Consider the following 25,162-nt stretch of genomic DNA (forward strand, 5'->3'; position numbering starts at 1 on the left):
TTAATGTAATCTTTATTCAATCACAATTGATGGAGAATCTGTGATTCCAAACCCTTCTATTCTTTTCATGAGCATGAATGTATTCCATATTATTCTATTTCTTTCTAACAGTAATACTGTCACACCATAATAGTAAAGTCAGAATTTATACAATATCTACTATGTGCCAGGTACTGTGCTAAGTGCTTTACAAATATTTCGTGTGATCTTCACAACAGCTCTGAGAGATAGATAATATTATTGCCATTTTGCAGTTGAGAAAACTGAAACAAATCTAGGGTAACTAGAGTAAATGAGTGACAGGTCCAGTGCTCTGTGCAGCGCTCTATCCACTGTATCACCCTATCTGCCTCATACCACCAGCTCATTTGGTTCTCTTATGTTGATGGACAACATCAGGGGCTATAGTTAAATAACAAAAGTATTTTTATTTTTTAATTTTACAAATGATTTAAGAATGAGATTTGATACCTGGAGAGCCATTAAGCTAATTTAATTCATTGTAATTTATAGAGCTGAGAGTTCTTTGAAAGCATCTCTTTCAGTATTGTATTATAATTGCTCACCAATTCCAAGATAGGATAGTCAAAAAGACCCCATTAAAGGCATGTAATTTTATCATGTTAACTCCACCAGATTGTTTTTTGAACTAGAGAAAGTTCAGCGAAGTCTTGTGATCACTTATTAATGAATGCAAACTTTTCTAGCCAGATTATTTTGGGAAGAATTTGATAAAAAGTTTAGCTTGCTGAAGATATTTCAAAGAAAATAAAAAGATTTACAATACATCATCTATCTCTTGTTTACAAAGTTTCCATTGGAATGTCACTTGCAAAACTATATAGTCTGCAAAGCAATAGCCATCACACCCTGGTTTGCTTTGAAGAGTTAACTTTACCTTGGAATTCAACCCATCTATTTGCCCAAGATTGAGGACCTTTTAAGTTTACTGGAATATTAGGATACGTAGCTACTCATAGGTGACTGGCTATTAATTAAGCCAATCAGACCTGCATGTGTTAGTCCTTTCACAGGGATGATTCGTTCTCAAAGTCTATGTAATAATACACATGGACTCCTTCTTTAAGGGATATTTGTGATTGACTATTTCTTCCACCACTGTAATTACCAATGAATATCTTTACTACTTCTTATTCCTTCATTTTTTTTCCCCTTACCACCTATTCCTTTATTCCCCCAGAGAAAATTTTGACAATAGACATTAATTTGCATGCCATATTACATACCTAGAAGAAATAATATAATCTCATATGAAAGGAGAAAAAAAGAGAAAAGATTATATAATTTCCCTCTAATTTACCTTGTAGATTTTATCCAGAACGCAAAAATTGTGTGAGAAAACAGCCCTATCCTGATTTAGCATTCCGTCTCACTTCACTTTCATAGGAGTTAATGATCAAGGATATCATTCCTTATTTGATGGACAGTAATGAGCATTTATTTACTGTGACCCAATATTCCTGCCAATAATGATGGAAGATAATCAATGGTATATTAAATCAGTGGTAGATATGTTTTAAAAGGTGCCTTCCCCTCCACCCTAATTACTTGGCATCCTCTGTTGCTTAGATTTTGAAGAATAAGGAAGAAAATGCAGAGCTGCATTATTTGTACATATGAACATAATTACCCTAATTCCTCTAAATAAAAACTATACTGCATTACTGACCACTTGTGTCACCTCAAATGCACTACATTCTGCTGAATGGAACTGTTGAACTTTTCTCTCTCCATAAAAAATACATAGAAACAAAGTATAACTTATAGGATTGCTTTGAATCTGGCCATTTTTATTGGAAAGTACTCAATAAAATACGATTATTGATAAAAGTCTGTTTTTCTTCTCTGGCTTAGAAGATGTTATGATGATGAAACTTCATTATTCATATATGATGACATCACAAAAATACATGAATATCACAGAGTGGAGTAATTTTCTGGATTGAAAATACTTTTTAAAGTATATTTTGTTGGACTCCTTGCATGTGTTGTACCCAACTCCATGTTGTTATTGTTGTTCAGTCATTTAAGTCATGACTGACTCTTCATGTCCCCATTTGGGATTTTCTTGGTAGAAATACAGGAGTGGTTTTGCCATTTCCTTCTCCAGTTTATTTTTGCAAGTCAGAAAACTAAAGCAAACAGGATTAAGGGACTTGCCCACAGTCACACAGCTATCAAATGTTTGAGACTAGGTTTGAACTCAGGTCTTCTTGACTCCAGATTTAGCTCTTTTTTTACTGCACCACTTAGCCGCCTTCCCTCTGGTATCTGGTCCACTAGAAAAAGCTATTCTTTGCTATTGTCTTCTGCGTCAAAAATAATGAAGAGCTTTTGGACTAGAGGATTAGAACAAAAATGGCAGAGGGGAAACTGATACTCAATATAAACAAGGAGCTACTCCTAAGAAAATACCTAACTGATGAATTCAAGTCACCCAGCCCAGATGAGCTATATCTCTTAAATACTGAAGAACCTGGAAGATGTATAATTGCTGAGTCACTAAAAGCAGTATTTCATATACTTTGGGAGAAATATCTCAGAAGAGGGGCATATGTTCCAATTTTCAAAAACGGAAAGAGAATGTAGTCTGTAAACTACACAGCCAACTGAGGTTGACTGATTTCTGACAAGATCCTGGAATACATTATTAAAGAAATGGTTAGAGGTTATTTAGAAAACAAAGTAGTAGTCCCCAAAGACCCAGTAATATTTCATCAAGAGCCCTTTTTCCTTATTTCCTCTTTAGAAAGGGCTATTAGACTAGTAGACCCAAAAAGTGCCATAAGCTCTAGCTAACCTAGATTTAAACATGGCATTTTATAAGATATCTCATGCTATTCTTATGGAAAAGATGGAGAAATGTGAGCTATATATATAGTACAACTTTATAGAGATAGAACCTGATACAAAGATTAGTCATCTAAGTTTGGAAGGAGTTCTTTAGAGGAGTGGCCTAGGTCTCTGTGACTATAATTATGCCATTTAACATTTTTATCACTGACTTGGAAAAAAGCATAGAAAACATTCTTGTTACATTTACAGATAACACAAAGCTGGAAGAGATAACCAATGTGGTCAATGACAGAGTCAGGTTGAAAAAGATTTTCATAAGCCAGAATATCAGGCTGAATAAAAAAAAAATGGAATGTAAAAATTTTAGGATAAAACTAAGGTCTGATGTTTGGCTTCAAGAAATCCCCTTCACAAGTACAAATAGGACAGAAATTTAATTAGCCAGAAGTTTATCTGGAAAAAAAAGGAGAATAAAGGATTGCAGGCTTAATATAAAGCAACAATATAAAAAGTTATATTGGAACACAGAGTTTGACAGGTAAGCTTTCAATTTAAAAAGGACATTGATAATCTAGAAAGCATATAGAGATAGCAAAGGGCTTGAAGTCCATGCTATACAAAGATTGGTTGAAGGAAAATATGATGTTTAATCTAAAGATGATGTAGGGATGGGCGGAGGGTGGGATGAATTTTTATTGTTCAGTGATGTCCAATTTTTCATGATCCTTTAGGCTATACTGCCCATGGAATTTTCTTGGCAAAGATACTGAAGTGGTTTACCATTGAATTAAGGCAATCACAAGTTAAGTGCTTTAGATAGAGTCACAAATATTACGGATCTGAGGCTAGATTTGAAGTCAGATTTTCCTGACTCTGGATCCAGCCTCTTCTTCACTGAGCTATCCACAGCTGCTCATGGAATGGTAGCTGGTCTTCAAATATCTGAAGTACTATCTTATGGAAAATATGGCTCAAGAAAATTTATTGTGCATTGCAAAATTACTGGGAGGATTATTGGGAGGAAATTTCAAAGAGGCAAATTTATGTCTGCTGCCAGAATAAATTTCATCCCACTTAGAAGTCTTATGCAAAGAATGAGTCATAATTTGTTTTGGTATCTTATCATAAGAATCACTTTTGGTGAATAGGTTGGACCAGATGATTAAGGTCACTTTGAACTTTGAACTCTGAAATTCTGAGATTCTGTGAGACTTTGGAAAAGCTACTTAATTTCATGGGACCTTTCTCATTCCTTCATCTATATAATGAAAGTTGAATTGTCTGAGGCCTCTTTATCCAAGGATCCTATATTCCACGTGAGTGGCAGCCTACCTATCACTGCTGATTCTGCCAGAGAGTAAGAGTTGCTTGATGCAGTAATGTTGTACTCTTACTCAGTCTTCTGGAAGAGGAAGAAGGGCCAACCTTTTACAGTTAAGGAATTTGTTGCACACATCCTCCCCCATCCCACTCTCCCCAAAAAATCTGTCAGGTGAGAGGCTCCTTTTAGAATTCACAAAATCACTACACAAATTTGCTAACAAAGAGAGCTATTTAATAGGGCTCATGATAAAAGGCCTTTAGGAGGAGGTTCAGTGGAAAAGGTGATGAGTCTGGAAAAGAAAACCTAAGTTCAAATATTGTCTTAGAAACTTACAGCTGTGTAACCTTGGACAAGGTCCAGTGACTGATTAAGTGACTGGACAAGTCACTTAAAAACTAGTATTTACCAAAACTTCCTTCAACTATAAAATAAGGATATAATAGTCCCTACCTCCCTAAGATTGTTGTAAAGATTAAATGTGATGATTTTTTTGTATTAAAGCTTTTTAATTTTCAAAACATATGCACCAGGAATTTTTCAACATTAACCCTTGCAAAACCTTGCGTTACAATTTTTCCCCTCTTCTCCCCAACTCCTTCCCTTAGATGGCAAGTAATCCAATATATGTTAAACATGGTAAAACGCATGTTGAATCCAATATATGCATGCATACCTATACAATTATCTTGCTGCAAAAGAAAAATCAAAGAAAAAAATGAGAAAAATAAAATGCAAGCAAATAACAAAAAAAGAGTGAAAATGCTATGTTGTAATCCACACTCAGTTCCCACAGTCCTCCCTCTGGGTGTAGATGGCTCTCCTCATCACAAGATCATCCAGAACTGGCCTGGATGTCTCATTGTTGAAAAGAGCCTTGTTCATCAGAATTGATCATGGTATAATCTTGTTGCCATGTATAATGATCTCCTGGTTCTGCTTATCGCACTTAGATCAATTCGTGTAAATCTCTCTAGGCCTTTCTGAAATCATCCTCCTGATCATTTCTTATTAAATTCATATACCATAATTTATTCAGCCATTCTCCAACTGATGGGCATTCACTCAGTTTTCATTTTCTTGCCACTATAATAAAAAGGGCTGCCACAAACATTTTTGCACATGTGGATGAAAAGGTTTTTAAAAGTGCTTAACAGGACAATGCCTGGAATATAAATAGGTGCTTAATAAACTTTTTTCCTTTATCAGTAAATATACTATAAAGGAAGTCTTAGCTCAGTGGTATACATATAAATCAAAAACTATACATATAATATAGGATAAAAACATATGTAATGATAATTCTAAAGATAAAAAGCTCACAATTATTTCTGTAAAGAGAAATACAAATAATCAACCCTCCTAAGTTCAGTTGGCTATTCTAGGACAGGAGGCTATCATATAGATTTCCCAACTCCTAAAGTAAGAAATAAAAAGAATTAGATCAAATCAAATCAACAAGGATTTATTAAGCTCATTCTATGTGCCAGGCACTGTACTAAGCAGGGGAAAGGCAAAAACAGTCCTTGCCCTCAAGGAGCTTACAATCCAATGTGGGAAACATCATACAACCAATTATGTACAAATAAGAAGTAAATTGGAAATAATCTCAGAGGGAAGGCACTAAAGGTAGGAAAGGATGACATTATGGAGCCAAATTTTTTAAGCCAAAGAGATTTTATTAAAGCTTAAAACTAAACTTTCAGGATACTCTCTGATGTTAGAGACAATAAGGAGCCACTAGAGTTTATTATGTAAGGGAGTGAGAGAGTCAGATCTGGATTTTAGGAAGATGAATTGATGGCCTGTACTGGAGTATTGAAGGAGGGAGACCAACATATTTGTTAATAGTGCAGTGTGAGGGACCCATATCAGAGAAGTAAATAGTATCAGAGATACTGATACTGATTATCAGGTAATAGTACCTGAGAAATGTGAAGGTAGAATTAACAGGACTTGGTAACTGACTAGATATGATAGAGTGAGGAATCAGGTGACATCTAAGTTGTAAAACTGGGTGCCCTCAAAAGTAATTGGAAAACTTCTGGTTTTGTCTGCTTGCATTTTTGTTTTCCTTCTCAGGTTATTTTTACCTTATTTCTAAATCCGATTTTTCTTGTGTAGCAAGATAACTGTATAAATATGTACACATATATTGTATTTAACATATACTTTAACATATTTAATATGTATGTATTGGACTATCTGCCCCCTGGGGGGGAGGGGGAAGGAGGTGAAAAGTTGGAAGTTTTGCAAGGTTTAATGCTGAAAAATTACCCATGCATACATCTTATAAGTAAAAATCTATAATTAAAAAAAAGAAGAAAAAGTAATTGGAAAGCTTTGAAGGAGAGTGAGTTGGGGGGGCGGGGGAGAAGATGATGAGCTCAGTTCTGAACATGTTGAGTTCGAAATATCTATACAATATCCAATTCAAGCAGCTGGAGATGGGAGACTGGAGTTAATGGAAAGATTAGAACTAAAGTAGATTTGAAAATCATCACCTTGTTCAATGGCTTAGTCATGTCTGACTCTTCATGACACTATTTGGGGTTTTCCTGGCAAAGATTTCTTGGAGTGATTTCTCATTTCCTTCTCCAGCTTCATTTTACAGATAAGCAAACTGAGGCAAAGTTAAGTGACTTGTCCAGGGACAAAGCTAGTAAGTATCTGAGACTGGCATTTGGACTCAGGCTTTCCTAACTCCAGGCTTCCCACTCTATCTACTACATGACTTAATGTTGACCCTCCCCAGTAAGTAGAGCTGGGCAAAAATGAGCTGCCTGGAGAGACATTTGAAGGTCTTCAAACAGAGGGCTGGATTATCATTTAAATTATTAAGTGGGGGAGGAGTGTCAATAGTTAACATTGTTGATCAATGAGGTACCTTCCTACTCTTAATTTATGATTCTTTGAGGCTATCCAATTTGTGTGTGTACATTTTGATGATACTTTCCATGACTCTGAAACCATTAAAGCCAGGGAAGCTATCTGGTCATCAATATTAAAGCTGTGACTGGACTTCTATTTAGGTATTTTTTTGTACTGCCTTACTTCCAAATGGAAATGAAAAGTTCTAAGAAAGTAAAGTGTGTGAGGGGCAAAGGCACCATTTTCAAATGCACGTAAATCACTTTTCAGATTCCTCTGTCTAAATGCTTTCTGAAGTAAAGCATCTCCTTACCAAGCTTATTAATGTTCAATTAATGCAGAATAGCATGCTTCTAATGAGGCTATGGACATCTGGCCAACATTTTTGAGGCTACCTGACACATACATATATTTTCACATGCATCTTTTTCTGCTTCACCAAAATTTGTACCAAATAAGAATCATTGCCTTCTTTTAAAAACAAGGTGACCAGTCTGTAATTTTGCTAAAGGAAAAAACAAGTTAAAATTATATTTTTAGCTTTTCTGGGCGATTTAAAAATTTCTTAAATTCATTATTGCATTATTAAGTATTTATTAAACACTTTACAAATGTAAGGCACTGTGTTGGGTGCTAAAGATTACAAAGATTTTACATTTCAAATTATGGGGGAAAGGAATATAACCTGAAAATAGATAAGTATAATATAAATTGGAGAAAGGATGGTAGGGATAAAGGAGAGATCTAAGATAATCTGAAGAAAGAGAGAAAGCTTTCAGCTAAGGGGAATCGAGAAAGATTTTCTGCAGTGGTTGCACCTGAGGTGAGCCTTGATGGAAGGGAAGAGTTGTAAAAGGCAGGGATGTGGAGGAAGTACATTCCAGGAATGTGAAGACCTGCACAAATGTACAGGGCTTGCAAGATGTTATATCAAATTATGGGGAAAGTTTGTATTTTATTCTAAAGGCAATAGGGAGCCCCGTCAAGGTTTTTGAAGAAGTGAGTGACACATCAAGAATTTATGAAAACATAAGAACATTAAGACAACACATTTAAATTAGCAACTATCTTATTATTTTTCAATACTAACAGAAGTATGAATTTGTTCTTTAAGTACTGGATTGATGTCCATAAACATTGGCTAAGCTTATTTATGCTTGTTGCCACTCCTGTTGTAATTTTCATTAACGAAATTCTGAAGAAGTTTTCTTTCTGGAAATAAGGGGAGAAAAGTTTTTTTTAATTAATGCTAAAGCAAGAGTAGAATAGAATAGAAGCAATTTATACCATTGTTTTTTATACCATTGTTTTAACAAAGTTGAGTATGCAAGGCAATAACACAGTAATCATACAAGTAGAAAACAAACATGTCTTGGAGCCTATGATCCCTAATTAAATAAGAAGATATAATTATGTATTGATTGGATGATCAATTTAGATTAATATTTAGATGATCAGATTAGACTATATGGATAACTATATATGGATTTTATACTTTGCAGAGGAAAAAATATTTTGCCCAAAATGCTAGCTTAATAAATTCTTTTCCTCCTCTTGAAAAATAAGAAATAGGTAAAGAAAAATATACAAATAATTTTTTCATTATAAAAATTATTATTATATTTCAATTAATTTGACTAACCTAGAAAAAAACTGCAGATTTGCTCACAATTGATTAAAAGTAGATGCTATCAACAATTAACCACATCATAGAAAGGAGCTCCTTCTAAAAATAATAGCAATATCTAGTATTTATATATTGTACTTTAAGATTCCAGTATACTGTACATATGTTACCTTATCTGATCTTTAATATAACCTTGTGGACCTCTAAGATTGGATAAGATGACAGGAAAAGATAATGATAAATGTTGGAGGGATGTGGGAAAATTGGGACACTAATACATTGTTCATGGAGTTGTGAACTGATCCAACCATTCTGGAGAGCAGTTTGGAACTAAGCCAAAAGGACTATTAAACTGTGTATAACCTTTGATCCTGCCTTTTACTACATTTGTATCCCAAAGAGATCATTAAAAAGGGGAAAGGAACCTACATGTACAAAATTGTTTGTAACAGCCCTTTTTGGATTAGCAAGGAACTGAAAACTGAATGAGTGTTGATCATCAATTGGGGAATAACTAAATAAGTCATGGAATATTATTCTATAAGAAATGATCAAGCAGGATGATTTCAGAAAGGCCTGAAGTGAAATAAGTGAAATTATAAGTGAAATAACTAGAACCAAGAGAACATTGTATATAGCAAACAAGACTGTGGGATGATCAACTGTGATGAACATGGCTCTTTTCAACAATGAGGTGATTCAGGCCAATTCCAATAGATTTGTGAGGGAGAAAACCATCCGCATCCAGAGAAAGGACTATGGGGACTGAATGTAGATTACAATACAATATTTTCACCTTTTTTGTTGTTATTTGCCTTTTTTTCTTTTTCTTTTCCTTTTTGATCTGATTTTTCTTGTGCAGCATGATAAATGTGGAAATGTGTATATAAGAATTGCACATGTTTAACATACTGAATTATTTGCTATCTAGGAGAGAGAGTGGAAGAAAGGAAAGGATAAAAATTTGGAACACAAGGTTTTGAAAGGATGAATGTTGAAAACTATCTTTGCACATATTTTAAAAATAAAAAGCTATTATTTTTTAAAATGACCTTGTGAAATAGGAGCTATTAACTATTTATATTATAATGATGATGACTGATGATGATGATGATGATGATGATTTTACAGGAAACTAAGGTTGAATGTAATCAGGTAGCAAAGATCAGGATCACATAGAAGCAGCAAGAGAAATCTGGTCTTCCTAATTCCAAATCTAGCATTCACACCCACTGTGCTTATTTAACCTGCCTTATAATGTTAACTATGAATAGTAAAATTCAGTTATTTAGCATGTTTTATCATCTCATTGGTAGATTAAAAAAAAGTTCTCTAGCCTTTCTTACAATTTGTTCCTGCTCCAAATACCACCCCCTTCCTTTTTCTGAAATCTTTTATGACTAGAAACCTCTATCTGTTATAAAAATACTTGATTACCTGAGACATCAGAGATGTGAACCAACTGGAAGTATCTGAATGAGGCGCTTCCATCCTCCCTACAAAACCTCTTTAAAACAGTTATTTTCCCCCTATTACATGTAAAAACATTTTTTAACCTTAGTTTTTAAAACTTAAAAAGTTTCAGATTTTCTCCCTTCAAACCTCCCCACCCACTACCACCACTACCACTACCTACCACCCCTGCTTTACTGAGAAGGCAAACAATTCTGTATACGTGTGTAGTCATGCAAGGCACTTCCATAAAATCATATTGTGAAAGAAATCATACACAAAAAATTTAAATAAAGTAAAAAATATGCTTCTGTATTCATAAACCATCAGTTCTTTCTCTGGGTATGGATAGTTTTTTTTTTTTTTTCACATAAGTCCCTCAAAGTTGCCTTAGATCATTGTAATGCAGAGAATAACTAAGGCATTCACAGCTGATTGTTTTACAATTTTTGCTGTTATTTTGTACACAATACATTTCACTTTGCATGAGCTCATGGAAGTCTTTCCAGGTTTTTCTGAGAGTATCCTACTAATCATTTCTTTTAATACAACAGTATTACATTTAATTATACAGCCCAATTTGTTCAACTATTCCCCAGTTGATGGGCATCCCTTCAAATTTCCAATTCTTTAACACCTGAATCCCTTTTATTAGGGGATTGCTCCCAAAAGTGAGCTGCACTCTACTGTCAAATTATATGTCGTTCATCTCATTATATAGCTTTTCTTTGATGCTTCTGCCTTTCCTCCTATGTTCCCATCCTTGGATGTCCACTTAAGTCTCAAAGCCTTCCCATTGAGGAGATTAAAACACTCAAATAATACAAGTCTATTTCTCTGACCCTTTTGCAGATATCTCTATTATCTCCCTATTTTCTGCTCCCCACCCTTCCTTCCCCACCCCAACCTTCAGAGAGTACATATAGCCCTCCCATTTTTGTTCCAGTGAAAGGAATTACTGAGATACAACTCCAAAGAAGAGACTTAGAGGTATGTGAATAAAAGGAGAAAGCTAGAGGAATAAAAGCTGATTTTTTTTTCCTATTTGAGGAATGGGAATGGTTTTAGAAAAGATTATACATTTTAGGGATCTTAACATTGTTATTCAGTCATTTGTTATGTCTGACTCTTCATGATCCCATTTGGGATTTCCTTGATAGAAATACTGGAGTTGTTTGCCATTTTCTTCTCCAGCTCTTTTTACAGATACAAAAATTGAGGTAAACAGAATTAAATGACTTACCCAGAGTCACACAAGTATTAAATGTCAAGAGGCTGGATTTAAAATCAGGAAGATGTCTTTCTGACTCTAGATTTGTATATTTTTTACCCTTTATACTCAGTGCCTAACATAGTTCTAAGTGCATAATAAATACCTGATTGATACAGCCATCTTCAAGGCATTAGGAGGAGGCCAGAAAAATGAAAATGATCATATAGTTAAATTCTAATATGGAAACATTATGATTAGGTTCTCTTTTTGAAGGGAAATATCAGTTCAGAGAATAGATCATAAAAGTGGTGGTGGTTTGTCCTTCATTCTTAAAGGGAACCATGACATGCCCGTGAATTAGATTTAATTGACAGAGGGCTGTGCAATTCACCTGCCTCACCTTCCCCTCAAGAGCCATCTGGGTCCAGTGACCAGATACAGATTTAGAACAACTGTAGATGATCCTGGATGCAATGGAAGACCTTGGCCTTTTTAAGATAAGATTTCAGCAGTTTTCAGTTTGACTGAGATCCCAGCTCAGTGATTAAACTTAGGGAGCAATTGAGGCAAAGAATCTCCTCTTTATTCAAGTCAAAAAAAATTAATAAATAAATCTAGGAGGGGAAGACCCTCAGAAATTTATCTGTATTTGGTTTCTGGCCAAAAATCACCTCTCTCATATCATGGTCCTACTTTGAGAGTAAAGGGCATAGCAAGCTAGGATGATGGAGATTGGCCACTAAGTGGGATAGTTTCTATTTTGACAAAGATCATTGGGTTGTGTTTTACCAAGGGACCAAATTGTGTCTTAGTTTGTCTTTCAACTTACCATCCTCTGGAACTTTCTCAAGATATTTCTTGATTTCATTTTCATTGAGAGAATTCAAAAGCATTGCCAAATCTAAGGACTCCTTTCCATAATGCCTCTCATATGTACTCTGTTTCTTTGAATGTTCTTGGTTCCAAATGTGATTAAGCAGAATGGAAGGAACTGTGAAGACAAAGGAAAAAAATGTCAAAGAGAAGAAAGCTTGTTGGGTAAGCAAAGAGTCACCACTATCTATTAACATTATACTGAAAGTCATAGTTCCTTCCTGATGAGCTGAATCTGCATCTTCAATCATGTGAGGAACTAAATTAACATTTTAAATGAAATCGCTTTAAATAACCAAGCCAGGAAAATTGGGAGGGCATGGGGCCACAAGATTATTGGTTTTCTTTTTGGAGGAGAAATGATGGGAAAGGATGTAAGAGAAATGCAGGTTTGAATTTCCACTCACAGGAGTGCAATCAGGAAAGTAAATAAGTATAATAGATTGGAAGCTTGAGGATATGTTTGCCCCCTGGAGTAAAGGTTGCTGAGCTCTTTACAAGCAGCTTTCCATCTGCAGTGTCCACCTGATCCACCCAACTCTCTCCTGAGGCTCCAAAAAGCTGTATAGCATGCACAGCAGCCATACTCAGGTAAACTATTTCGACAATCAGGCTAAACCAGGTTGAGAGTAATAAAAAGGTCTCAAACACTACGGTGAGTTAGGAGGATATCTATCCCAGTGTGTAAAGACTTCCCCTGCTGGACCGGGCAGATAAGAACAATCTGTTCCAATGGTTGTAAAGGCAGGTGAAGCAGGTGTTGTGGAGCGCTTGGAGCTTGGTTAGACATCAAAGTCACCAAGATCATCCCCTGCATCTTGAGCCATCAACAGTTATCTTGAGTCTGTCCTGTCACTGGATAATGGTGGCTTTTTTTTTGTCTGTTTTGTTTTTAATAATTGTTTTTTATTTTTAAAATACATGCAAGGAGAGTTTTCAATATTCACTCTTGCAAAATCTTGTGTTCTAAATTCTTCTCCCTCCCCCTTCCTCCTGCTCCCATCCCCTAGATAGTAAGTAATCTAGCATATATGTTAAACATGTGCAATTCTTCTAAACATATTTCCACATTTATCTTTCTACACAAGAAAAATCATATCAAAAAAAAGATAAAAAAACCAAGCAAACAACAATAAAAAAGATGAAGATACTATGTTGTGACACATATTCAATACCCATAGTCCTCTCTCTGGGTGCAAATAGCTCTCTCCATCACAAGTCTCTTGAACTGGCCTGAATCCCCTCATTGTTGAAAAGAGCCAAATCCATCACAGTTGATCTTCACAATCTTCTTGTTGCTATGTATAATGTTCTCTTGGTTTTAACTTACTTCACTTAGCATCAGTTCATGTAAGTCTCTCCAGCCTTTTCTGAAATCATCCTTCGTATTGTTTTTTATAGAACAATAATAATCCATAATATACGTGTAACATAATTTATTCAGCCATTCCACAGCTGCTCATCAGTTTCTTGACACTACAAAAAGGGCTGCCACAAATATTTTTGCACATGTGTGTCCTTTTCCCTCTTTTATAATCTCTTTGGGATATAAGCCCAGGCTTATAGAAACTACTGCTAGATCAAAGGGTATGCACAGTTTGATAGCTATTTGGGCATAGTTCCAAATTGATCTCCAGAATGGTTGGATCAATTCACAACTCCACCAACAACGCATTAATGTTCCAGTTTTCCCATCTCCCCTCCAATATTTATCATAATCTTTCCCTGTCATCTTGGCCAATCTGAGAGGTATGTAATGGTACCTCAGAGTTGCCTTAATTTGCATTTTTCTAATCCATAGTGATTTAGACCATTTTTATATAACTGGAAATAGCTTTAATTTCTTTATCTGAAAATTATCTGTTCATATCTTTTGATCATTTACCAATTGGAGAACGGCTTGCATTCTTGCAAAGTTGAGTCAATTCTCTATATATTTTAGAAATGAGGCTTTCATCAAAACCCCTGTATGTAAAAATTTCCCCTGGATTGTGCTTCCTTCCTAATCTTGGCTGCATTGATTTTGTTTGTACAAAAATGTTTTAGTATAATAATATCCATTTTGCATTTCATAATGTTCTCTAGTCCTTCTTTGGCCATAAATTCCTACCTTCTCCACAGATCTGAGAAGTAGACTATCCCTTGGTTCTCCTAATTTGCTTATAGTATCATTATATCTAAATCATGAACCTATTTTGACTTGACCCTAGTATAGGGTGTTATATGTTGATCAGTGCCTAGTTTCTGCCATTTTATTTTTCCAATTTTCTCAGCAATTTTTGCCAAATACTGAGTTCTTATCCCAGAATATGGAGTCTTTGGGATTATCAAACACTGGATTACTATAGTCATTGACTATTGTGTCTTGTGAATTTAGCCTATTTTGACAGTGTTGTCTTTAAAAGGGAGTGTGAAACTGGCAGCTTCATGCAGCTCTGCCTCATTTAAAATCCAATTTATATAAGAATCAAAAAAAAAAAGAGTAGAGACAATGTTTTTACATGTAATCAGAAAAAATATGAAAATTTTCCAAAAAATTTGTTAGATAATAAAAAAGGACTACTTTATTTTTGTCTCTTTATCCTTAGTACCTAACACAGTATATCAGGACCTTAAGATGACACTTAATAAATGCTCACTGATTCAAGTTGTGTTCTGAAGATATGAATTTGATTTCCCCGCTTCACTTTTTTTTTAGCATATTTATGACCTCTAGAGCATTTTATTTTTCTGCATCTCAGCTTCTTTATCTGTAAACCATGAGGTTTAAAATATCTTGAAATAAGGTATATAAGAACTCTTTATAAGTAGCTCGGTTTTTGGAAGATGCCTTCTTTAGTTCTTCTATTAGAATGTGGTAGTGTCTACAGATCTGGAAATTTATTTCAAACAAAGCAATGGTGTCACACTATGATGATTTGTCTGGTTCTGCTTCTGGCTTTCATGGAGAGAAAGTTGTAGAAAAATGGGTGAAGAGACAACCACAACTTTCTTTGACTAAGAAGAGTAATGAAATTGTATAAGTCATTTGGAATAGTTTTCTCTAGTGAAGGAGAGTAGAGATTGAATTTGGGGAAGAAAAATTAAAGAAACAATCTCTTCAACCAGATAATTCAATAAACCATTGACAGAAATAAGAAACAGATGAAGAGTTTGGGAAACTAGAATGGGGTCATCCGAATCATGATAGGGTGCCTCATTCATCCAGCAAATTAATTCTGATTAATTGCTTTACCAAAAAAAAAAAAGCATAACTAATAATTTCTTGAATGATTTTATCCTTTCAAAAGGTACTTTAGGAACCAAAAAAAAAAAAAAAAAAAAAGGGAAATTCTATTCTGAACCTGATTCTCACTAACAGAAAGTGGCTGAATTTAGAATTAAAGCCTAATTTCACAAGATTAAGGTTTCTAATGGTGTCTCAGCAGTGAAATATACTTTTTTTTTTTTTTAACTCTGCATAGTGGTCCTATTGACTTGAAGAAGAGATACTTAATACTGTCTTCCTCTGGTTTTCTGCTTCCTGTCTCTTCCCATAAAGGCTCCAAAGTGAGTAAGAGCTTTTAAATACTTGGTAAGAGTATACAAAAATAGGTACACAATCAAGCTGTATAATGGCTATACAAAAGAGCTGACACATTTGATTCCTATTCCCCATCCCACCTTACCAGGAAAGGCAGTTTTAATCATTATGTCTGTCAGTGGGAATGTTCTTCCAGAACTGGGAAGATAAGCCCACAATACTGAACTAGGAAGATAAGCCTATAATACTATATAAATATCAAATCTATCCTTACCAGTTCCACAAGCTGCAGGAACTGGTACTGTTGCATTATATCCATATTTGACATTCAAGTCTCGTAATTCAGGTATCTTCATTGGGATTTGGAAATTACGCCTAAACTCAGTTTCTAGACGCCGAGGAAGTAACGTTTTCCAATCAAGAGGCCCTTGTATGGTTGGTTTCTTTACTAAAAAGAACGGAAAATAACATTTTGTCTAATTAGCTTAATAGAATTAACATTTTAAGTTCATTTTCATTTTCGTTCACTATTTTCTATGCCAAAATATATTCTTCATATCTAGAGATAAAGCAAACATACTGATTTACAAATACAATATGCCCAGGAATCAATCTGGAGCAGCTAAGTGGCCCAGTGTGCCACAGAGTGCCAAACCTGGAGTCAGAAAGACTCATTTTCCTGAGTTCAAATCTGCCCTCAGATTTGATCCTATGTGATATCCTGGGCAAGTCACTTAACACTCTTTGCCTCAGTTTCCTCATCTGTAACATGAACAAACCAGTCAAGTTCATCTTTGTCAAAAAAAACCACAAATGAGTCCACAAAGAGTTGAACATGAGTAAAATGGCTAAGCAAGAAGAAGCAGCAATGTGCACCTTTATTTGAAACGTGGGAGTCTGAAAGCTGATTGACTTGATTAGTTAGGACCATGGTACTGATCAGACTGAGGTAATGGACTTAGTGTCAGTTAGTTCTTTTGCTCTACTATATGATTCTAAATTGCAGTCTTCAGGATGACCAGTTATATACTGCCAAAAACTAGTTTCCTCTCATTAGGGGAAAAATTTTTGTATAGTCACATTAAAGCCAAGAAAGTTTGTTGTTAGGTATATTTACATATGGATATTTTAGAACAAAATATTTGAAGGTGATGGTGTCTTTTTTTATGCTGGTCTTCCCCTCCTTCCGCTTTCTTTTGCATAGACGATCTAGAAATTTGAGAGGGGAACTGCAATTCCTTAAATCCACACAGCCAGTTGTAGCCTTTGCATTTATTTCTAGAATTTAGCAGGATGCTTGGCACACACAGGTGCTTAATGAATGCTTACTAACATTTGGAATTTAGTCTCAGGGCCTCACAAAAAAGGGTTAAAGGGAAAGACACTGACAATTAGAAATTAATTAGAATTAAGTGTCTTCCTATCCTTAGATCAGATAGAGTCTTAAGGCAGGAACTTGGATTCTATGAGCAAGAGGAAATAAATTTGAAAGCCAGATTACCTGTCATTAGAGGTTAAATCAGTTAGTTGATTTGTCTTCCCAGTTAGCTTAAACCACTGAACTAAAACTTTGGAAGTTGTCAAAATCCTACCAGCCTCAGATGCTTCTCTGAGCAAAAAGCTGAGCCGTATAACAATACCACCAGATGACATTAGAAGTATCAGAAATATGAGCTGCTCTTCCACATGTGTCCTTATGCACAATCCCTAGACATGTTCACTCTTTGTACTGAATTTGTGGGAATATATGGGGAAATGTTCTATTGCTGCTTATTATTCCATTTTGTTAAATACCTTTGCTTTGAACTGATCACTTTCTGTGTTTGATTACTAAAAGTAAACATATCAGTAGGGGTTCATAAGCTATGGCTGTTTTGAGTGTATATGGACTGAAAAAGTACCATAAACTTGGGATAGCTCATCTGTTTTTTAAAAATATATTTTATTTATGTCTTTTATCTGTACGTCATAGTTCATTTTCAGTATTCCCTTTAGATCAAACTCTCGTGTGATAAAAATAAAGCAATTTAGCAGAAACATTTTTATATATGTATGTTTTATACGTATCATATACCAAACAATTATAAATCATATATAATTCTATAAATAACATGCATATACACACATATGTATATGTGCATAAATGTATATACCTTACACAAATATATTGTCTGACCAAGTAGTCCCCCTATATCCAGCATGAAAGAGGCAGAATGTTTTAACTCCTCTCTATGATTTATTTAGAAATCAATTTCCTTTCAGCAAAGCTTATATTTACATTGTGGTAGACATTGTTTATATTATGTCTCTTGGTTCTGTTTATTTTGTTCTCTATAAATTCATACAAAATTTTCTCATGATTCTCTGAATTCTTCCTATTTGTTTCTCATCCCACATTATATTGCTATAATGTGTTTTTTTCCAATTATTTATCAATTTGTGAACATCCCTTTCTTTATTTCCTGTTGCTTCCACAAAGAACCATGCCTATGAATATTTTGCTATACATTGGAGTGTTGTCTTTCTTTGACTTCCTTGGGGCATATGCCCAATAGAGGGATACATATCTAAATATTGTGTAAGATACATATATATGTGTATATGTGGGTGTGTTCTAGTTAATTGTTTAGTTATTCCTTGTTTAGTTAAGAATTTTATAGGATGAACATTTTTTTTTTCCTGGGTAACAATCATTTTATTGAGGCCTCATCATACCACATGATATTGATAAAAAGACTAGTCATTTGGCAGTCTCTCAAGGAGGGTTCCCCACAAGCTTTTCTAAAGGCCTAGCCTGTGTAGGCTCTACCATTGGTTCTCAAAGTATGGTCCAGAGAATCCTGGGGATCTCTGAAACCCTTTTAGAGGGTCTACAAATTCAAAAATAGTTTTTATTTCCAATATGGTAAATGTCTATAAATATAATCCAGATAAACAAAAACGCTTTGGAGGGATCCTCAATAATTTTTAATAGGATAAAGATACTGAAAAGAAAAATTTGAGAACCACTGCTCTATACTGTTTGCCTTAAGGTGAAATCTTGGTGCACTGTTCCCATCCCATCCCTTAGTCCTAGATAAGACTGGGGCTAACTGCTGGTCAATTTTCCTACATTTCTGAAGAGAAATGGAGCAATCAAGAGAAGATGAGAACCCAACACATTATTTCCCATGCAGGAAACGAGAAAAAAGGATGCTTACATTTTGAATTATCCAAGTAGTCTTCTCGGAAACGAGAAGTATACTGATCAGCTATTGCTTTACGGATTTCTTTGAGTGTAGCAGGAATTCTCCATGGAGAACTCTCTGAACTTCTTACTGTTTCCACCTCTTGATCTGGAAGAGAGCTCTCTGCCTTTTTTACTGTTGTCAACTTTTGACATGGAGCGGTTCTCTCTGCAACTGTTTTTGGACCCTCTTGAGAAAGTTTCCAGGTCATAAATTCCTATCAATACAAAATTGTTAGAAATAGTCATCCTTTCTAATATAAAAATGCAGTTGGTATACCAAATGTGTGTTTGTATGTATGTGTATTTTGTTTTTATTGAGTTGTTTCAGTCACGTCCAATTCTTTGTGACCCTCCATTTATGGCTTTTTTCTGCATAAATACTGGAGTGTTTTGCTATATCCTTCTCCAGCTCATTTTATAATTGAGGAAACTGCAACAAAAAGGGTTAAGTGACAGAGCTAGGGTCTGAGACCAAATTTGAAGTTAGGTCCTCCTGACTCCAGAGCTGATTTAGACCAATCCCAAACGATTTGTGATGGAGAGGGCCACCTGCATCCAGAGAAAGGACTATGGGGACTGAATGTGGATCACAACATAATATTTTCACCTTTTTGTTGTTGTTTTCTTGTTTGTTTTATTTCTCATTTTTTCCTCTTTTGATCAGATTTTTCTTGTGCAGTATGATAAATGTGAAAATATGTTTAGAAGAATTGCACATGTTTAACCTATATTGGATTACTTGCTATCTAGAGGAGGAGGGGAGGAGAGAAGGGAAGGAGAAAAATTTGGAACACAAGGTTTTGCAAGGGTGAATGTTAAAAACTATCTTTGCATGTATTTTGAAAAAGAAAACTATTAATATTTCAAAAAAAGGAGTATTCACCTTGGACTTTATCCTCAAGATTTTAATACTGAGGAGAAATCCTAAGTCATTTTAGTAGTTTGGCCTCCCGTGCCAGAGCAGCAGAGGTGCCCCATAGATTTCTGCCCAGCTTTCATAAGCTATGTGGTCAGCCCTGACACTTGCAAAATATTCTGTGAGTTTTTGATTCTCAGTGACTCTTTGGTACTGTGGGTTTATAAGCAATAGATGGTGAGTTATAAAATCCCATTTCTGACACTTGTTTCTTATATGACCATGACCCACTTGGCCAGAGCTCTCAGTTTCCTCTTATGTAAAATAGGTTATTTAGACTAGCTCTCCTTCAAAATTCCTTCCAGCTAAAAATCTGAGTAAAAGATGATTCTAAATGAGAGAAGGAATAAGGATTTCCAATATTATGGGTCTTTAGAAGATATCTTCTACTTCAATATTAACATAGCATTAAAGATAATAGAAATATTTTATTTTCTATGACCAAACAAGAAATCCAAAATTCCCTAAGTATTCAATTTGTTATTTATCAATTTCTTATAAATTAATATTTTTATTTTTCTATTATTTTTCACATCATTATCATCCAGAAGTCTTGCTATGTATTGTTAAGGTTTCTGATAGCCCCATTTGAATTAGTAGATTGGAAAGTTCCCCTAGAATTCCCCTGAGAAATGGGCATCAGCAATACACGTAAGATGCTCCAGACACATCTGTTCAGCATTCCTGAGCTATGCATGTGCCACCATAGCTAACAGGTCATCTTCTGTACACAGGAATCTTCTTGGAACTGGTATAATAAAACAAGTATGGAACAGGAGCCAGAAGACTCAGATTTGAATCACAGCTCCACCTCCAACTAGCCACTATGGGCCAGTAAGGATCATGTTGATTCTGCTTTCTCATTGACAAAATGGGAACAATCATGCTTACAGGCAGGGGTGTGCTGGTAAATGTTTGCAACAAGCTCTTGAAAAATAAAAAAATGCACAGCCAATACACTTTTATGTTTAATCTTCATTTTTACTATTTTCTTCAAGACTTTCTTAAGACTCTAAGACAATTAGCAAAATAATTATTCACCCCTGATTTATAATCTATTTCCAGAATTTAAATGCTAACACTGACAAATTTGACTATTTTGTGACCTAGTTCAGCTATCTAGTCTGACTCACCCCTACCTTCCCAACACAGGGATTTTTGTGAGTACAGCAGTTTGTAAAAGTATACAAACACATATATGAAAGCAGGCTATAATTATCACTGAAACCTCAGTTCACAGCTGTTTCAGTGCTTGGATAGCCTCCTCCCCTCTCCACAACAGAGGAAATCCCTTCTTGTGGCTGTAATTTAGCTCAATCTCCAGGTGATTTTATTTCAACTCAGTTAGGAGGTCTTTACTTTGTAGTTCCCTTGATCACAAATAACCCTCACACACAGGATGTTCACCATCGAGACATCATTTGATCACAAGTCTAAAGCTAAAAAAGACCTCAGAGTCCAACTATCCAAGACCCTTCCCTCCTTTTGCAGATGGAGGAAACTGAGATTTACGGGAAGTCAAGTGACTGTATAAGGTCAAACAGTGCCAAGAGACTGGGTTTAAATCTTGCTTTACTAATCCCAAGACTAGTGCTTTTTTTCATGGCAATATGGATCATCCAGGAAAGGGCACTAAGAAGGAATGGCCACACAGCTAATGACAGTGCAGACCTAAAACATCTCCAGAGAGAAAGAAAGGGGGGAAGGGAAAAATTATACCCACATATACACACATATATGTGTACATATAGACACACATACATAGACACACATATATCTATTCATATATATACATATACACACATACCTACACATAATATAAATATATACCCCATCTACATATACATATATACACATACAGGTAACTATATGCATACATATACACATACATGTGTACACAAATATATCATACATGTATAAATATACATACAAAACTGGATGTACATATACACACATGTATATACCTATACATATATATATATATATATATATATTTGTGTATACACACACATTTTCAAATCTGGTAGAGTCTTTACTAATTTAATTTCTGTATTCTTTTCTCAGTTATCCCTATTAACCTCTCTGTCATTACTGATATATCTTCCTAGATATTCTTTCCTCCCTTTGTTTTCATGGCATTGCTCCCTCTTGATTTTTCCAACCTAGAAAGTCTTTCTCAGTTCCCTTTGATGAATCATTCCCACCCCAATAAAAAGAGCTCTGGTCCTGGAATGCTCAATGCCAGCAAACATTCAGACCCATTTTCTGGTACTTACTGTGTGACACTACACAAGTCACAATTTCCTGTGGACTCTAATTCCCTCTATCTATAAAAACAGGATGTTGGATGAGATCTTATCCAGCTTTAGACCCCATGATCCTATGACATACCTTGTCCTGACTCTCCCCCCCCCCCCCCCCCACTCCAAGGCTCTGTCAAAGGCTTTCTTTTCTCTTCCTACATTCTTGAGTACTTCATTAGTTCCCATGGATTCCGTTATCACATTTATGCAGATGATTCCCAAATCTACATATCCCTCCTAATCTCTTTTCTCTTAAACTCTAGTCTCACATCACTAATCAATCACCCATTGGACATTTCAGCCCAAAGATAGTCCCATGAGCATCTCAAACCTCTGAAACCAAAGTAGAACTCATCTTTTTTTTTTAAATCCTCCTTTTCCCTTTCTTTGAATTTTCCAATTTTTGTCTAGGAAACCAACATCCTTTCACTAACTCAGGTTTTTCCACAGTTCCTCACTTTGCCTCATCTCATCAATCAGGTTACTTCTGAAATATCTTACACATATATCTCTGCTCCTACAACAATCCATCCTGTAAGACCCTTAACCCACACCCCTTTCCTTGACTACTTCAATAGTTTACTAATTGTTCTTCCTGTCTCATTTTTTCTTTTCCATGTTCCACATAGCTTCTTCTTTACCCACATCTTGTTCCTACCCCATCTCAGTTCACATTATCCTCTGTCATCCATTGCTATTACACCATTACGTTAAGACTTCTGGAATCCATATTATTGTTAACAGATTCTTTATCTTAGGGTCACTTCCCTTAAGGAAATTCTGGCTTTCTCCAGGTACTATTCCTAAAGTTCAGGTCTGATCAGGTTATTATTTTGAACTTTGTGACATTAAGAATAACTTCATAACACTTTTGAAAAAAGTAAAAGTTATATATAAACTCCAGGTGAGTCCTAAATTAAGACCAGGGTACTTTCCACAAGACTTCATTTTCATGAAAGTTAAATGCTTCATTGACCTTTCTTCATCCTAGAAATCATCTCCAAATACCTGAAATTGTGAAGTTACAATTCAGCAACCTTCTGTCCCCCCTTTTCCATTTTTCTGGCCTGGACTCATGCACACAGCCTATATATACCACTCCTCCCTCTCAGTCTGCCTAAACTAAGAAGGCCAATGCAAAATATGCAAAATTCTATATAATCTTTCTCATTTCAAATTTATTCCTTAACTATTTATGGAGAGCCTACTACATGTTAAACATTGCTAGACATCAAAGAAGATATTATAAATAATGTGGAAGTGGGGTGAGCATTATCTAATACACAAAATTATAAGGTTAACAAATGCATAAAATTACAAGTTACTTAAGGAGAGAGAGAATAAAGACTATACCACATCCAAGTAAATGCACATCTCAAACATATTAATACTGGTTATCTCTAGAATTTTGGTGATTTGCATTTGCCTTTGGTCCAATGAGATGATCCTTGAAGCTTTAAGTCTTGGCATTTGAAGTTTCTTTGAGACATATGTATTTGTATATTTTCATACTTGTCATTACTAGGCAATGAAATTCTACTTTTTATATGTATGTACATCACTCTTACCTTGCTAGGATGGGGTTTATTGGTTCTAGTTCCAGAAGAAGTTGCAGTCCTTATCATGTCGTCTTTGGAGGATGGCTTCCAATTAAACTGTTCAGTGTATAATGTTCTAGCGTGGATAGGATCATTGAGCTTGTATGAATATCCTAACCCCTTGAAATCAGTATGACTGTAAAAACACATTAGAAATTATGAAAAGGAATCTGAAACCATATGTTACCACAAAGCATGCCAAATGCTTCTACCAGAAATATTTCTGGCAGGAATACTCTTAGAAACTTCTAACTGTTAAAGGTAGGCTCAACCAAGTAGAAAAGGTCAAATATAGTTAACTCTGTAGGGTTCCTTCAGGATAAGCAATCCAATGGCATTGCTCTTTGCAAAAGTATATCAGAGTTGGAGGAAAAACTTGGGGGGCAGGAGGGACCCTATTCTAATCAACTTGTTATCATATATACATTTTTAAAACTGAACAATAAATGGTTGAGAAAATTCAGGTTGTATCTAAAGGAAAGGGAAACTGTTTCCTCATCTTTAAAAATGGAAACAATATTTGGAATAACTTACTTCACACAACTGTTCCTAGTACAAATGAGAAAATATATGAGAAATCACTTTGAGATTATAGACAACTATGTAAACATACTAATTATCTTATATGTGGTCAAATCACAGACTGGAGCAATCTTCTACAGGACCTTTAAGAAGATCCATTTAACCTTTCTTGATGTCTTCTTATGAATTATATTTAGATTAAATACTTGGGTAATTTGGGGTTTTTTTGTTTTGTTTTGTTTTGTTTTTAATTCTCCTGGCAACCCCTTTAGAAAAGCTCTAATGAGTTATATGCATTTTCTCCCATGTTTTGCATTTTTATTACATTACATGGTTTCCAGGATCATAGGATTCTAATTTTTTAGCAGGACAAATCCTTAGTGACTGCCTAAATCCAACCCTTTTTATTTTTAAGATGAGAAAACACTTCCAGAGAGGGAAATTAACCAGTCTAAAGTCAAATAAATATCCAAGTGCTCTGATTCCAAATACAAAACCTTTTTAGGATATCTGAAGTTATATTGTGGCCATTACACTATTGCTTGTCACTTCTTCCCAAAATATGCAAATCCTGAAGGATAGGAGATATGTGGATAACTCTTCCATTTTTCTGGGCTAATGGCATCTAAAATACTTCTGGGAACACAGTAGATATTCAGTAATTTTTAAATTAATAATCATATAAAAATGTTGCTGCTACACAAGAAAGAACCAATCAGAAGGATTTATATCAAAATATAACTCACCGAACTATATCAGGAATTTCTCCTCGTTTAGGGGTGTATTCATGCATCATTGTCGTTTCATAGGAATTCCAATTAGTATCTCCCGCTGAAAGCATAATAGCATTTTTAGATATGATGAATCTGGGTTAGTCTCTGTTTGATTTCTTTTTGA

The 25,162-nt window shown here is 35.0% G+C and overlaps 1 protein-coding gene across 2 annotated transcripts in view; it reads right to left on the reverse strand.

The window, feature by feature from the left end:
• Positions 1 to 8,060: 8,060 nt before the first annotated feature.
• The window catches only part of TEX26 (testis expressed 26), a 45,841-nt gene continuing 28,739 nt past the window's right edge, over positions 8,061 to 25,162 (reverse strand). The window contains exons 2-8 of one of the 2 annotated variants that reach the window (XR_004233137.1): positions 25,012 to 25,096; positions 23,714 to 23,879; positions 18,898 to 19,141; positions 15,972 to 16,145; positions 12,131 to 12,292; positions 10,074 to 10,165; positions 8,061 to 8,221 (exon numbers count right to left, since the gene is read on the reverse strand). Coding sequence is in view for 1 of the 2 variants with exons in the window: in XM_023499603.2 (XP_023355371.1) it covers positions 8,157 to 8,221; positions 12,131 to 12,292; positions 15,972 to 16,145; positions 18,898 to 19,141; positions 23,714 to 23,879; positions 25,012 to 25,096 (896 nt within the window). In the remaining variant the exon portion in view is untranslated. The remainder of the gene's footprint in view (positions 8,222 to 10,073; positions 10,166 to 12,130; positions 12,293 to 15,971; positions 16,146 to 18,897; positions 19,142 to 23,713; positions 23,880 to 25,011; positions 25,097 to 25,162) is intronic. The other variant, XM_023499603.2, reaches the window with a different exon arrangement.

This window comes from Sarcophilus harrisii, chromosome 3, assembly GCF_902635505.1.
Source record: "Sarcophilus harrisii chromosome 3, mSarHar1.11, whole genome shotgun sequence".
Classification (NCBI taxonomy): Eukaryota; Metazoa; Chordata; class Mammalia; order Dasyuromorphia; family Dasyuridae; genus Sarcophilus; species Sarcophilus harrisii.